A 16302-nucleotide genomic window follows, 5' to 3' on the forward strand; every position below is an offset into this window, starting at 1 on the left:
TAAAAGAAATATTCGTCAGCACATTTATGATGTTGATGCATGTTGCAAGCACAGTAATTCCTCTCCATCTGTCAACAATCCTTGTGGTGAATCCACGACTCTGTGTACTGGTATAGCTCTAGGTTATTTAACATTCATGTCGTGCATTATCTTTCCACTCTCTCTCTCTGGCCTTTTTGTTAAGGTCAGCTGCACTGACAAATGCAATCGTGCTGCTTATCAGCAATGATAACACACCCTGAAGTGTGTTTACAAATCCAACCAGACGATGCTTTAAAGTTTAAATTGACCTTCTACTTCTCTCAGTTTCCAGTCTCCTTCATGTATCATAGATTTAACTCTGCAGGGACAGCCCAAATTGAACCATTTGTGTCACTTGTTCCTATAAGAATATTAAATTGAAATGTTACAATCTGAATCTCACAATTACTCAGCTCCATGCTCTTTCCATTTATTTTCAACAGAGTTGCTGTAATTATAAGTTCCAAATGTGTTATTCTCAAATCTAAGAACAAATGAAATAGTAGAAGCAGCCCTTCAGGTCTGCTTTAATTTTTATTCATTCGTGGAACGTCAGCATCACTGGCTGAGCCAGCATTTGTCATCCATCCCTCACTGGACCTTGGTCAGATGGGCAAATGGGCCAAGGAGTGGCCGGGGAGTTTAATTTAGATAAATGTGAAGTGCTGCATTTTGGAAAGGCAAACTAGGGCAGGATTTATACACTTAATGGTGAGGTCCTAGGGTTTGTTGCTAAGCAAAGAGACCTTGGGGTGCAGGTCCATAGTTCCTTGAAAATTGAGTTGCAGGTAGACAGGGTGGTGAAGAAGGTGTTTAGTATGCTTGAGATAGCAAGGTGTAGAGCTGAATGAACACAGCAAGGCCAAGCAGCATCAGAGGAGCAGAAAAGCTGACATTTCAGGCTACACCCTTCTTCAGAAAATTAAGTTTAGTATGCTTACCTTTATTGGTCAATGCATCGAGTATAGGAGTTAGGCCATATTACAGCTGTACAGAACATTGGTTGGGCCACTTTTGGAATACTGCCTTTAATTCTCCCTGCTATAGGAAGGATGCTGTGATACTTGAAAGGGTTCAGATAAGATTTACGAGGATGTTTCCCGTGTTGGAAGGTTTAAGCTGTAAGGAGAAGCTGAACAGGCTGGAGTTATTTTTCCTGGAGCAACGAAGGCTGAGAGGTAACCTTATAATGATTTATAAAATAATGAGGGTCATGTATAGCATGATTAGCCAAGGTCTTTTCCCCAGGGTAGGGGGATCCAGAACTAAGGAGCATAGGTTTAAGGTGAGGAGCGAAAGATTTAAAAGGGCGACTTTTTCGCACAGAGGGTGATGTGTGTATGGAATGAGCTGCCAGAGGAAGTGGTGGAGGCTGGTACATTTACAACATTTAAAAGGCATCAAGATGGGTACACAAATAGGAAGGATTTAGAGGGATATGGACCAAGTGCTGGAAAATGGGGCTAAATTAATTGAGGACATCTGGTTGGCATGGACAAGTTGGACTGAAGGGTCTGTTCAATTCTATGACTCTGTTAAGCTCGAACTGAGTGGCTTGGTAGGCCATTTGGAAAATACCAATTGGAAAATTATAGGTCGATTAGCCTAACCTCGGTAGTTGGTAAAACTCGAGAATCCATTGTCAAGGATGAGATTTCTAAATTCTTGGAAGTGCAGGGTCAGATTAGAACAAGTCAGCATGGATTTAGTAAGGGGAGGTCATGCCTGACAAACCTGTTAGAATTCTTTGAAGAGGTAACAAGTATGTTAGACCAGGGAAACCCAGTAGATGTTATCTATCTAGACTTCCAAAAGGCCTTTGATACGGTGCCTCATGGGAGGCTGTTGAGCAAGGTGAGGGCCCATGGTGTTCGAGGTGAGCTACTGGCTTGGATTGAGGATTGGCTGTCTGACAGAAGGCAGGGAGTTGGGATAAAAGGCTCTTTTTTGGGATGGCAACCGGTGACGAGTGGTGTCCCGCAGGGTTCAGTGTTGGGGCCACAGCTATTCACCTTATACATTAACGACCTGGATGAAGGGACTGGGGGCATTCTGGCGACGTTTGCCGATGATACGAAGATAGGTGGACAGGCAGGTAGTACTGAGGAGGTGGGGAAGCTGCAGAAAGATTTAGACAGTTTAGGAGAGTGGTCCAGGAAATGGCTGATGAAATTCAATGTGAGCAAATGTGAGGTTTTGCACTTTGGAAAAAAGAATACAGGCATGGACTATTTTCTAAACGGTGAGAAAATTCGCAGAGCAGAAGTACAAAGGGATCTGGGAGTGTTGGTCCAGGATTCTCTAAAGGTTAACTTGCAGGTCGAGTCCGTAATTAAGAAAGCGAATGTAATGTTGTCGTTTATCTCAAGAGGTTTGGAATATAAAAGCAGCGATGTGCTTCTGAGGCTTTATAAAGCTCTAGTTAGGCCCCATTTAGAATACTGCGTCAAAGTTTGGGCCCCACACCTCGGGAAGGACATACTAGCCCTGGAGCGTGTCCAGCGGAGATTCACACGGATGATTCCTGGAATGGTAGGTTTTAACATATGATGAATGGCTAAGGATCCTGTGATTGTACTCATTAGAGTTTAGAAGGTTGAGGGGAGATCTAATAGAAACTTACAAGATAACGTATGGTTTAGAAGGGGTGGACACTAGGAAGTTGTTTCCATTAGGCGGAGAGACTAGGACCTGTGGGCACATCCTTAAAATTCGAGGGGGTCAATTTAAAACTGAAATGAGACGACATTTCTTCAGCCAGAGAGTGGTGGACTGTGGAATTCATTGCCACAGAGTGCAGTGGAGGCCGGGACGTTGGATGCCTTCAAGGCAGAGATCGACAAATTCTTGATCTCAGAAGGAATCAAGGGCTACGGGGAGAGTGCAGGGAAGTGGAGTTGAAATGCCCATCAGCCATGATTTAAATGGCAGTGTGGACTTGATGGGCCTAATGGCCTTAATTCCACTCCTGTATCTTATGGCCTTATTTCAGTGAATACTAAGAGTCAACTACATTGCTATTGGTCTGGACTCACACATGGGCCAGACCAGGTAGGGTTGGCAGATTTCCTATCTAAAAGGCCTGAGTGAACAAGATTCAATAAGATCATGGCTGATCGGATTGTTACCTTAGCTCCACCTTCCCATCTGTTCCCCTTAACCATCAACTAACCCTTAACCATCAACCCTCAACCATCAAGCTAATCAAAAATATATAAGCAATATATTCTATCCTGGCCTGCACTCATGCATCTGGGAAAAGAATTTCAAATACCAGTTACACCGTGAGAAAAGCAGCTCCTTCTAAGCTCTGTGTTAAATGTGAGCTATCCTATTTTTAAACAATGCTTACTTGTTCTAGATTCCCCACTGGATAGGAACTTTGCAGCATCGATTCTCTGCTTCAAACAGCATAGGCAGTTTTGTAACCATCTAAACCAGCAAATTGGCGTAATGTAGTAAATTGGTGTATGTTTAATCTATGCTAAACAGTCACTAAGTGTGGATATCCAGCAAAGAGCTGAAGGTTGGCATCTGTTGGCGCAAGACATTCTCCAGCTCCTATGGTCAACAACTTTCATATGTTCTCAGGCATGAAATATTTTACTAGGCCCAAGTGGCAATATTTCTGGCTTTGCTTAAGACGATTAAAATACACTTTCCTGAATTTCAAACTGGAATTCTAAATTACTACAAAATAACGTGTTTCATTTCAGCAAATAAAAAACAGGGACACTTAAAGGATTTTTGGTGAGATAGTTTAAAAAAAGTGCATTTAACCATGAAACATTCAGCAGCTCCTGATGTTTTCCTCAAAAGAAAATTTTGCTAAGGATTATTGTGTAGTGATCAGCTGCCAGTGTAATGTTTGGTCACTAGCACAATCACAGCACCGTTAATTGAGCAGCATGGAACACTGTTAGTGGTCAGCTGCAAGTCAGTATAAACAGCAAAGGTTCATCTACTTCTTAAGAGTGACCTGATATCTACTGTGTTCTCCATCAGACTTGGAAATGACACTCCTTTTATTCAATATACTGCTAAGATCAGTAGACTGCATGCACATTAATAGCCTTTGTGGTTCTGGAATATACAAGTACTTTGATGGAAACTAGACAGAGAATTATACCAATTCGGAAACAAAAAGATATTTTGGATTTACATAACAACATAACAGATCCAGAACAACCCAAAGCATTCTTGAGCCAATTAATTAATTTTGAAATGTAGTCACTGACATAATCTAGGACACACAGCAAGTTCTCAAATAACAATGTAATCAATGACCAGATCAATGTTTGAAGTGCTGATAGAGGGATAAATGTTGTCCAGGAGTCTGGGAGGCCTCACTATGCTTTGTCAAATAGTGCTGTGATACCTTTTACATCCACCTGAAGAGAACAGATGTTTGTTTAACATCTCATACAGAAGGCTAAACACCCAAAAATGCAGCACTCCATGTTGGTCAGTCAATGCAACACAATCAATGCAAGTCACAGTAAATAAACTTCATTATAAAAATTGCTTCAAGTACCAGATGTCAACAACATAGTTAATAGAACATTAATGGAAATGTTTAAAAACAGAATTCGCATGCACACTCATAAGTGTCTTGTCCATTCAATCAACCCCATTTTAGAGTCTTCAAAGGTTGATTTATCTTTGATGCCTGTCGTACATTGGATTTATCTTGTGAAGTCTTAAAATTTATCAGCTCCATTCCTACCTCTGGCAGAACGTCATGCAGACACAGGGAGAATGTGCAAATTCCACAGAGACAGTTGCCTGAGGATGAAATCAAACCTGGGCCCCTGGCACTGTGAGGCAGCAATGCTAACCACTGTGCTACCATGCCAGGAGTACATGAGACAGAAACGAATAAAAGGTTATGTGAAAGGATTTAATCAAGATAATGAGGAGTAGAAAACAGAGACCAGTCAGGACAAATGATCTGTTTCTGTATCATACATGCTCAGTAATTCTACATATCAGTGGTCTGCATGAATTAGATTTCCAGTTTGTTACTCATAATTTGTATGAACCCTAAGGAATATTAACGGTCTCATGATATTCTAAGGACAAAAACACATACTGTCTTCCTGTCACTCTCAGTCTTTCCTTTTGACCTTGTGAAGAGATGCTTGCCCCTAAAGGTTTCGCAGAAATTCTGAACAATGTGTCTGATTTCATGCCTGGCAGCTATAAGATATTTCTAAGTGAACACATGTCAGCTATTTAAGATAACAGTTACTGAAGAGTCAAGACATTGCATTGTTCCTTATTTTACCTGCTGAAAGCCAGAAATTGCAGAATTATCTCATTGCTCTGAAGATGGTCTGCTTTTTCCTTCTGCAGATTAAAGTTTGAAAGTTCATCAGGGTCAATCACAGTTGCCAGTTCATTGTTATCATCTAGGATTTCGGGAAAGCCAACAGCATGCAATTGCGCTAAAGCTGCTCTTGAACTCACAGTGGTAGCTCTAGGAATCAAACACAACAATCATTATAGACCAAGATTGCTCAAATTCAGCAATGCTGGGAGAAATACTCAATAAATACAGAAAGTCTTGGAGAAACCCAGCAGGTCTGGCAGCACCTGTGGAGAGAGAAACAATTAACATGTCGAGATTTCATATTATTGCAGATTTCCAGCATCCACAATATTTTGTTTTTATTAGGAGAAATACTCTCTTCCCCATTGGCATTTGGGTCAAATCTATCTCAGCAAAGTAGGCTAAATTCTCCTCTTACACATCCTCCTCAGTGAAGTTATCTGAAGAGTGAACAAATTATACAAAATAGAATTGTAGCTCAGCAGCTTAACCAGAATGAAGATTGGAACCTGCTCCAAAGCCTTGTAACCACCAATATCACATTGATACAGTGTGCGCAAACATGTAACTGCAGTTTATAAGGCAATACTTAGGAAGGGCTCTCTCAGGACAACTGCAAATCAATGAACTCGTCCTTACCCTTAACAACTTCTCCTTTAACTCCTCCTACTTCCTATAGATGAAGGGGGTGGCCACGGGCACCCACATGGGCCCAAGCTATGCCTCCCTCTTCAGAGAATACGTGGAACAGTCCCTATTCCGCTGTCACAGTGGGCCCAGCCCCCACCTCTTCCTCCACTACAACGATAACTGTATCAGCGCTGCCTTGGTCTTCTACAAGAAGCTTGAACAGTTGATCAATTTTATGAACACCTTTCACCCCAACCTCAAGCTCACCTGGACCATCTCTAATGCCTCTCTCTCCTTCCTGGACCCCTCTGTCTCCATATCTGGTGACCGCCTCAAAAGTGACATCTATTTCAAGCCCACCAACTCCCAAAGTTAGTTAACTACACCTCCTCTCACCCACCTTCCTGCAAGAACGCAATCCCCTACTCCCAATCCCTTGACCTACGCCTGCTCCCAAGATGAGGTGTTTCACTCCCAAACATCCCAGGTGTCCTCTTATTTCAAGGACCACAACTTCCCCCACTACAGTGGTCGCAAATGCTCTTGACCGCATCCCTGGCATTTCCCGCACCTCTGCTCTCACATCCACTCCCTGCAACAGAAACAAAGTCAGAATCCACTTTGTCCTCACATATCACCCCACTAACCTCCGTATTCAACGTATTATTCTCTGCCACTTCCACCACCTATAATCCGACCACACAGCCAACAATATATTTCCCTACCCATCCCTATCTGCTTTTCACAGGGACTGCTCTCTCTGTGATTCCCTCATCTGCTCTACACTCCCCAGCAGCCCTACCACTCCCAGCACCTTTCCCTGCAACCACAGGAAGTGCTAGCTTGCCCCTACATAACCTCAACTCTCCTCCATCCAAGGCACCAAGCAAACCTTTCACATCAGTCAGAGGTTCACCTGCACATCCATCCATGTGGTCTATTTCATCTGCTGCTCCCAATGTGGCTTCCTCTACACTGGTAAGATCATGTGGAGGCTTGGGAACCGCTTTGTAGAGCACCTGCACTCAGTGCACGACAAACGACACCTTCCGGTTGTGAACCACTTCAACTCCCCCCTCCCTGTACAATATGTCCACCCTGGGCCTCCTCCAGTATCACTATGACATCACCTGGAAACTGGAGGAGCAGCACCTTGTATTCTGCCTCGGGAGCCTACAACCCAATGGTTTCAATGTGGACTTTACTAGTTTCAAAATCTCCCCAGCCCCGGCCTCATCCCGTGACTAACCTTCCCTCTCATCTCCATCTCCTTGACCTGTCCATCTTCTCTTCCACCTATCTCAATGACCAATCCCCACCATTGCCTACCTGCACTCACCGATCACCATCCCACCTACCTTCCCCAACCACACCCTCCTTTCTCTCTAATTATTTCTGACCTTCCTTCTCCCTTCCCCATTTCTGAAGAAGGGTCCCGACCCGAAACGTCAGCTTTCCTCCTAATCTGATGCTGCCTGGCCTGCTGTGTTCCTCCTGCTCCACACTGTTATTTCTGACTCCAGCATCGGCAGTTCTTACTATCTCTGATTACTTGTCAACTGCTGCGTTTTCCAAGAAATAATTTATGAGAAAATGTTAAATTTTATATATCGCTTTGAAATGCTTGCCATTGATTGCCCAATAAAAACACAATTTAGTATTCATAGCTATGAGAATATAGGGTAATCTGTTATTTGTTAACACTGTAGAAAACTAATCCTTAAGTTAAAACATTATGGATTCAAACAGATTTTTGTGTTAGCTATTTAATTGCAATGTCAATTAGCATGTGAAAATAGAAATATATGGGCCCAATTTTCAGACACAAATGGGACCAAAGTATCCAACATCAAGAGCAACATGAACACACTCATTGTACACATAAACTATTCTTCGGCTTTATTGGTAAAGACAAGTAGCAGATTGAGCCTTCACCTAAAACAGTTGCAGGTCACTTTGCACATATAAATACCTGAAGTGTTTGTAAAAATGGGCTGTCCTGAAAACAAGATAACAAAGTGTGGAGCTGGATGAACACAGCAGGCCAAGCAGCATCTTGTGCTCCTAAGATGCTTCTTGGCCTGCAGTGTTCATCCAGCTCCACACTTTGTTATCTCAGATTCTCCAGCGTCTGCAGTTCCTATTGTCCTGAAAACAGCTAGTTTTAAGAGAACTGTGTCCACGTAATTGTGGTCCTTTTCCCTCAAAGGGATGTCTGCAGATGACCAATGAAGGGGTAAGTTTAATAAAAATTACTTATGTGAATGTAGAGCAGGAGATATAGTGGGTTTCCACCTTGAGTCCACATTAAAATTACACAGACTGACGCAGAACACTGCCTGCACTCCCCCGATTGTTTCCCAACTCTACCAGTCACATCGCTCTGATCCCTGCACTACCCACCTCCCAATCCTCTTCCTGGTTGTCAGTACTTCATCACTCCCTTCTCTCCAGGGTTGCCTCTCTCCTGAGGCTTTTCTCCCGTTCCAAAGTCCTATTTAAAAGTCCTCTGATGGTACATGAGGACAGGTGGTGAAGAAATAGAGAACGCAAAATGGTTTAGGGCCGAGTTCCAGCTTGGTAAGCATAGCTATCAGAAATGCCACTGTTTACAGTCCTATTCTTGTATGGTCATACATTAAGGGTCATGAGAAAAATGGGCAAACTCCTCAATGTACAGCTTGTAAATTCATAGCTCACAATGTACAGAAGCACAAAAAGAAGGCATTCAGCCCATGAAACTAAACAGAAAAATACTCCATTCTCAACACAATTATTTGTCTGCTGAAACAAAAATCACATTCTCAGACCAAGAACGTTCCCAGGTGTCACTCTGATATGGCACATGAGCAATCTTTAATTTCGGAACAATGAGTATACTTTCTATTTTATCGAAAGATACAATTTCCCTTTAATCCATTTAATGAGGCCCTCAACATTCTAAAAAGCCAGCCAATTATGTGAAATTTCATAATATATACCTAGCTTTGCTAACTATATTATCTAGTTATGTCAAGGTGGTTTTCCAAGGGTGATGGTCCTTGCATTTCAGGCTCCATTACATTCCATTGCACTGTAAATTATCTCCATCTTCAATTGAAACATTCAATCCCTCTCCAGCTTGATATATACCCAACTCCTTTAAAAGAAGTTAATCAGCACTGCATTCATTACTGTTGATGAAGTATGTTAAACATATCCACTACTTTGTCAGAAAATCACTTCTTCTAATCCTTACTGCTCTGTCTATTTGTAGAGCTAATAATTCTTGTACATCATTAATGCCTCTCAGAGGTCTGAAAAGACCTGAGTCATGACCCTGATCAATCTTTCCAGTCGGTGCACTCTTCCTCTAGCTGCTTTATATGATTGTGTTGAGGGAGAGTTAGCTGTTTCTACTTACGTTGCTAAATCCTTAACATAGCTGCAGATTAGGAAAGAATTCTTTCCTTGCATATTTACAGTGATTAAGAAAGCTTTGGGGTAGATAGGCAGAAGTTATTCCTTTTGGTGAGCAATAAACTTTCAAACAGAGGTAGAATATTGAAGGTGGATACCAGGAATCACGTCGTTATGTAAAGGGTAGTGGAAACCTGGATCATTCTCCTCCAAAACATTTTTGAGGCTGGGTGTCATTTGAAAATGCCCAAATTGATAAACTTCTGTTGGGCAGCGTTATTTTCAGCGTTAGAATGAAAACGAGTAGATTAAATTAAGATAGAGATCAGACATGATCTCATGGAATGATGGAACAGGTTTGTGCTCATGTTTACAAGAGCATATAGGTAGAATCTTTTACGTCGGTATCTCGCTGCTGCTGGCAACAGTACGGAGACATCCATGCTCACTCTCAGAAGGGAAACCTGCCAGATCTTCAGCTCATTGGACACTTTGATAGACACCACTGGGCCGGAATCCAGGATACGAAGTCCTGCCTGCCTGTAGGTGCCAGCCAATCAGTGGCAGTGCATGGAGGTGGCCATGTCTCCTGTTGGAACAACACTTCCTGGACTCGGAGGGTGCAGGAGCAACCCAGCAACAAAGGTAGGCACTGTTGGAAAGGGATGGGTTCCTTGCAAAGTAAAGGTTTTGGGGAGACAAGGACCATGCAGGTCAGGAGCAAGAGCAGGGCAATGGGTGTCAGCAGCCCCTCCTTGCCCCATGTCCATGTAATTAATCATGCAGGCATGTTTGCAGACTGAGACAGACCCGAACCTCCAACTGACATGAAGCTTGCACAGGCTTACCCGTTGGGTAGGCGATGTGGTATCTGCTGGGGGCGAAGGATCCTAAAGCAGTTTTCAATTGCCACCTTGAAGGTCTTAAGTGAAGGCAGAATTGCATTGGATATCGGTGGCAGTGACAACGCAACTCACTTCCAAGCTTCCTTCCTCTGTCCTCTGTGAGGGTGCAGCCCAATAGACAGGAGCCTCATGAAGTTGAGATTAAAATACCACCAGTAGGTTGCTGTTCTTTCTGATTCTGTGGAAAGTCATTATAGCCTTTTAGAGAAAGTGACAAATTTTCAGCGACATGTGGTTACACAAGAATCAGAATTTAGTTTGGGAGGGGGGTGCAGAGAATCAGAAATCAAGACAGAATTGTCCCCCAATCCAATTTTCTGCATGCCAAAATATTCCAGTGACTTGCAGTGTTCCTAATCTGCCAAGAATGTTATATGGCTCTGCAGATGTACCTATGACACAATGGAAGAAAATTGCCATTATCTGCACTCAAGTATGTTCAGACTTGAGGGATATCTGGGTATCACTGGCATCAAGGTAGCTTAAGGAAATGAAAGATTGAAAATTTATACAGCCAGCTTAATTGGTTGATTTTATTGTCACATGTACCGAAATACAGTGAAAAACTTTGTTTACAAGTGGTGCAGAAAGATCACAGCAAGCAAAGGATGTACAAATCAAAAAGACTTGGAGGTATACAGGTTACATTAAAAGTTACGCCATTTGAGGCTAGAACTCATTCATCAGTCTGATAACGGCTGGAAAGAAGCTGTTCCTGAACCTGCTCATGCCTGTGTTCAGGCTCTGTGTCTTTTATCTGAAGGAAAAGGTTGTAGGAGGTCATTACTGGGTATGATGGGTCTTTGATGATGTTGGCAGCCTTTCTGTGGCAGCAAGCCTTGTAAATGGAGTCTATGGGTGGAAGGTTGGTTTCTGTGATGGTCTGGGCTGTGCACACCACCTGCTGTAGTTTCTTACTGTCCTGAACAGAGAAGCTGCTATACCATTATGCACCTGCACAGTATGCTTTCATTGGTGCATCAGTAGTAGCTGGTGAGGGACCTTATACACATGCCAAATTTCCTGAGCTACCTGAGGAAGAGGAGGCATTTGTTATGCCTTCTTGGCTGTCACATCTACATGGGAGGCCCAGAACAGGTTGTCAATTATAGTCACTCTGAGGAACTTGGTGCTCTTCACCCTCTCAACCTCAGTTCCGTTGTTATAGTTGGGAGAGTTTTCTCCTGACTTCTTTCAAAAATTGATCAGTTCTTTAGTTTTGCCAACATTGAGACATGGACTTCGCCGTTGGAATTATTCACAGAGTAATCGACAAAAGGAGGCTATTAGAAATGAGCAGCGAAATCTCCGTCCAATTCTCCAACACTGACAATAGTCAGGTAATGTTCCTTGCCATCTGAAGTACCATGGACATTAATACCAATATGTAAATAATCATGACTCCAAGATTCAAGACCAGGTCAGTAATCCGTGTACGGTCAACAGAGTTATTTTTCGTCCAAAGATATCTTCCCTGTATAGCTGGCTCACAGACAACCTAAAGAAATACCAGATGTGGTCTAATCTCACAAATGCTCAATACAAAGTGACAAGGTCCATTTGATTAATTAAATACTCTTGAAATATATCCAGGAACATGATTAGTCTTGTAAGTAGATTCTTTCTAGTTGAACACTTGGAGCAAATTAAGACATGCATTTGAAAGAGCTGTATTTATGTAGCAATGCATCCGAGAAACCATTCTCAGAAACTGTCCTCAGCATTCCATATACAAGTCACTGGAATTCCCTTAACTTCATGTTCTCACAATCAAACCACTTTGTAAAGGGCACTTCATGCACACATTTCATGCTTCTTGTTCCAGTCCAATTTCAGTTATTCATATTGAAATTGATCTGCTGTTAACTAATCCAGTCACGTGATTAATTCAGAACACTTTGGTTGCCAATCATTCATAAACTTAGCCCAACAGCTAATACTACGGAGAGTTCACAAATATCACAAACAGCAGGGGACTCCAAAAAGACCTCTGGGGTACTCCTTTAATTCATGTTGAGCCCCAATAAAATTTCTTCAATTTATTATCTTATGCTACAGTCATTTCCTAATCCAATAAACTAATTCATCGCGCACTTCCTGAGCTTTAATGTTTTTCAAAATGCTTTCATTAAATATTTTCCCAAAACAAATTTAATGCACGAGGAAATCCAAGCTCACAAACTTAGTTGCCGCTCCATAAAATTGTCAAGAAAATTGCTCCATTACATTTAAATCAGTGATTACTCTTCTTCATGACCTCATCACTCTCTAAATAAACATCACAATAACTAGTTGAAATGACCTTTACATCACTGTCACTGTGTGGCTAACTAACCTCTACTTTCCAGTTCATCTCCAATTCCCTTTTAGAATATCTGATGAACATTTACTCCTGTTTATACGGAACTCTTAAAGATATTAACCAGAATCATACCCATTTGCTCATTACTTTCATGACGATTCGAGAAAGGATCACATTTGATCATGTGCTCTCATGACATGACAGTCAACTCAAATTCCTCAAAAGTACATGATTTATTCATTTAACAAGGTGTAGAGCTGGATGAACACAGCAGGCCGTGCAGCATTAGAGGAGCAGGAAGTTTCAGGCCTAGACCCTTCTTCAGAAATGGGGGAGGGGAAGGGGGTTCTGAAATATATGGGGAGAGAGGGGGAGGCGTATCAAAGATGGATAGAGGAGAAGATAAGTGGAGAGGAGACAGACAGGTCAAAAAGGCAGGGATGGACCCAGTAAAGGTGAGTGTAGGTGGGGAGTTAGGGAGGAGATAGGTCAGTCCGGGGAGGACGGACAGGTCAAGGGGTTGGGATGAGGCTAGTAGGTAGGAGATAGGGGTGGGGCTTGAGGTGGGAGGAGGGGATAGGTGGGAGGAAGGACAGGTTAGTGAGGCAGGGACAAGCTGGGCTGGTTTTGGCATATGGTCAGGGGAGGGGAGATTTTGATGCTTGTGAAGCCTACATTGATACCATTGGGCTGCAGGGTTCCCAAGCAAAATATGAGGAGCTGTTCCTGCAACCTTTGAGTGGCATCATTGCGGCACTGCAGGAGACCCAGGAAGGACATGTCGTCTGAGGAATGGGAAGGGGAGTTGAAATGGTTCGTGACTGGGAGGTGCAGTTGTTTATTGCGAACCAAGCAAAGGTGTTCCTACTATCTCTGATTTATTGATTTCATAGACAGGTAACCAAAGCAACATCTGAAAACTTTGCAGAACACCTCCGCTCAGTTCGCAACAGACAACTGCACCTCCCAGTTGCAAACCATTTCCACTCCCCCTCCCATTCTCTTGATGACATGTCCATCATGGGCCTCCTGCACTGCCACAATGATGCCACCCGAAGGTTGCAGGAACAGCAACTCATATTCCGCCTGGGAACCCTGCAGCCACATGGTATCAATGTGGACTTCACCAGTTTCAAAATCTCCCCTTCCCCTACTGCATCCCTAAACCAGCCTAGTTCGTCCCCTCCCCCCACTGCACCACACAACCAGCCCAGCTCTTCCCCCCCACCCACTGCATCCCAAAACCAGTCCAACCTGTCTCTGCCTCCCTAACCGGCTCTTCCTCTCACCCATCCCTTCCTCCCACACCAAGCCGCACCCCCAGCTACCTACTAACCTCATCCCACCTCCTTGACCTGTCCGTCTTCCCTGGACTTACCTATCCCCTCCCTACCTCCCCACCTATACTCTCTCCACCTATCTTCTTTTCTCTCCATCTTCGGTCCGCCTCCCCCTCTCTCCCTATTTATTCCAGTTCCCTCTCCCCATCCCCCTCTCTGATGAAGGGTCTAGGCCCGAAACGTCAGCTTTTGTGCTCCTGAGATGCTGCTTGGCCTGCTGTGTTCATCCAGCCTCACATTTTATTTTCTTGGAATTCTCCAGCATCTGCAGTTCCCATTATATCTGAAAACTTGACCTATTTTTCAATAGTTCAGTGGATAGGAAAAACTCAATTGCTATACTTATCATTTCCTAGTTTCTCCAATTTTCATGGAATTAAGTAGAATTACACAGAAATGACAATGCAGAAGCAAGCTCCTTGACCCCACCTGTCTGACATGGTGTTTATTCTCCCCCAAGATTTATTCAAATTGCATGTTATACAACAGATTCTTAAATGCTGTTAATAAAACAAAACACTTTGATTCAATCTCTACCCTGGTGGTGCATCCCATCATCATATCAAAGCGTTTTGGCCTCTGTATCATAAATATATCAGAATTAGAGGGATACATTTGGGTAAGAAGCAAAAACAGATGCAGAGAACACAACTAATACTCATGTTGTACCATCTCCCTGAGACAAAGACAGCCCACAAATCTCATGCTAGCTGCTAAATGGAGTGATAGTGCCATGCAGCCCAGCTCGTAAGGGGCAGTTAAATGGTTGGGATGGGGAGGCAAGTGAAGGAAAGTATATGCACGGCATGCAGCTCTTGAAGCAAGGCTGCATAACTTAAAGCTAGCCTACACTTAGTAACGTTTAGATGCACTCTGGCCCATCAAGGGCTGGAATGCACTGGGGAACACTTTTTGAACATGAACTCAAAACAATGATCAATATGACAGAGGTGTTCAAGATTCTCCAATGGAGCAGGAGGAGATAGGGTCTCTATCCACAGGGAATCCAAAGGCCCTCAAACCGCCATTGTACAGGGGTTAGGAGTGGATATTCTAAGTCCAAAGGACATGGAGGTCAGGTGGAATGGTCATGCTAAATGCCCATAGTGTGCGGGAATGTGCAGGCTAGGTGGATTAGCAGTGCGAAATGGAAGGTGACAGGGGTAGGGTGGGGGGATGGGTCTGGCTGGGATGCTGTTCAGATGTCAATGTGGACTCAATGGGCCCAATGGCCTGCTCCCACAGTGTAGGGCTTCTATAGTTCTTTGATTCTATTAATTCTTCTCCTGTCGCTGCACTTGGGGAACTTATGCACGTTCCGATTCACAGGTTGTCAATGAGTGTGTCATATTGTTTCAGTAAAACTATTAGCATTTAACATCATTTGTAATCCAAAACCCAGGTAAAGGTCAGCAGCACTATCAATAAGTTATTTCTGCTCTGCAGCACAGAATTCTTGCTGATCTATGTATTGAGAAACACCATTCTTTTCCGGTTGGGCAGGTGGCCTGGCAGAATCCCACAAAATGGCACATTAATTTTTCCAATGTGTATAATACTGTGCAAAATCTCCCAAAGACTCTAAATATGCCAGTTTCTCAAGAACCAAGAAAGAAACGGTTGTATTTATATATAGGATGCTGTTTCACTTTCAGAACATCCCAAAAAGTGTATCACATACAATGAATTATGATGAAATACACTAGGGCAGGCTTGATGTTTGAAATGACAGCATCTTAATCACTTATTGCCCATTTTAGTGAAGGGACCAAAAGTAGAGAAGTGAGAAGAAATCAGGACTAATAATAGATTAGGTGTTAAATGTATTCTTATCTTCTTTCTTATCTATTTTGGATATTTAAATGCAAATGTCCATTTGACTGACGGCAGTTGTAGCGAATGCGCTTCGGCCGGAACCTTAGCATTGTCAAAGTTCTGTGAAGGATTAAAGAACTGTCGGAATGATCAAGTGCCTAGTCCACAATCTTTTAAACAGTACCTTTTACATTCAGTTGGCTTCATATAGCAACTAAGTCAAGTTTTGAGATAATAAAATGTGAGGCTGGATGAACACAGCAGGCCAAGCAGCATCTCAGGAGCACAAAAGCTGACGTTTCGGGCCTAGACCCTTCGTCAAGTTTTGACTCTTGTTTAAAAACCCAGGATTACAAGCTGTACAATACACAAGTTGTAAAACAGAATCAGAAGATGTGATAAATTGAAATCAAATCACGTCCCTCTTCACTGGTGACTTATTTGTAATCGGGTTGCATAATATAACTATGCTGTGCACATCCTAAACTGTAAAAGCTCTTGCACTGACTCTGCAAGAAACAAGCAGTGATAGCATTGGTTTATAAATGTGTCTAATAG

At 42.8% G+C, this 16302-nt stretch overlaps 1 protein-coding gene across 1 annotated transcript in view; it reads right to left on the minus strand.

Annotated features, from left to right (window-relative positions):
• Positions 1–16302, minus strand: part of nphp4 (nephronophthisis 4) — a 396691-nt gene that overhangs the window by 91732 nt on the left and 288657 nt on the right. The window contains 1 exon segment of the mRNA XM_059655664.1: positions 5309–5498. Within this exon segment, the coding sequence (XP_059511647.1) occupies positions 5309–5498 (190 nt within the window).

The sequence above is a fragment of the Stegostoma tigrinum genome, chromosome 28 (assembly GCF_030684315.1).
Source record: "Stegostoma tigrinum isolate sSteTig4 chromosome 28, sSteTig4.hap1, whole genome shotgun sequence".
Classification (NCBI taxonomy): Eukaryota; Metazoa; Chordata; class Chondrichthyes; order Orectolobiformes; family Stegostomatidae; genus Stegostoma; species Stegostoma tigrinum.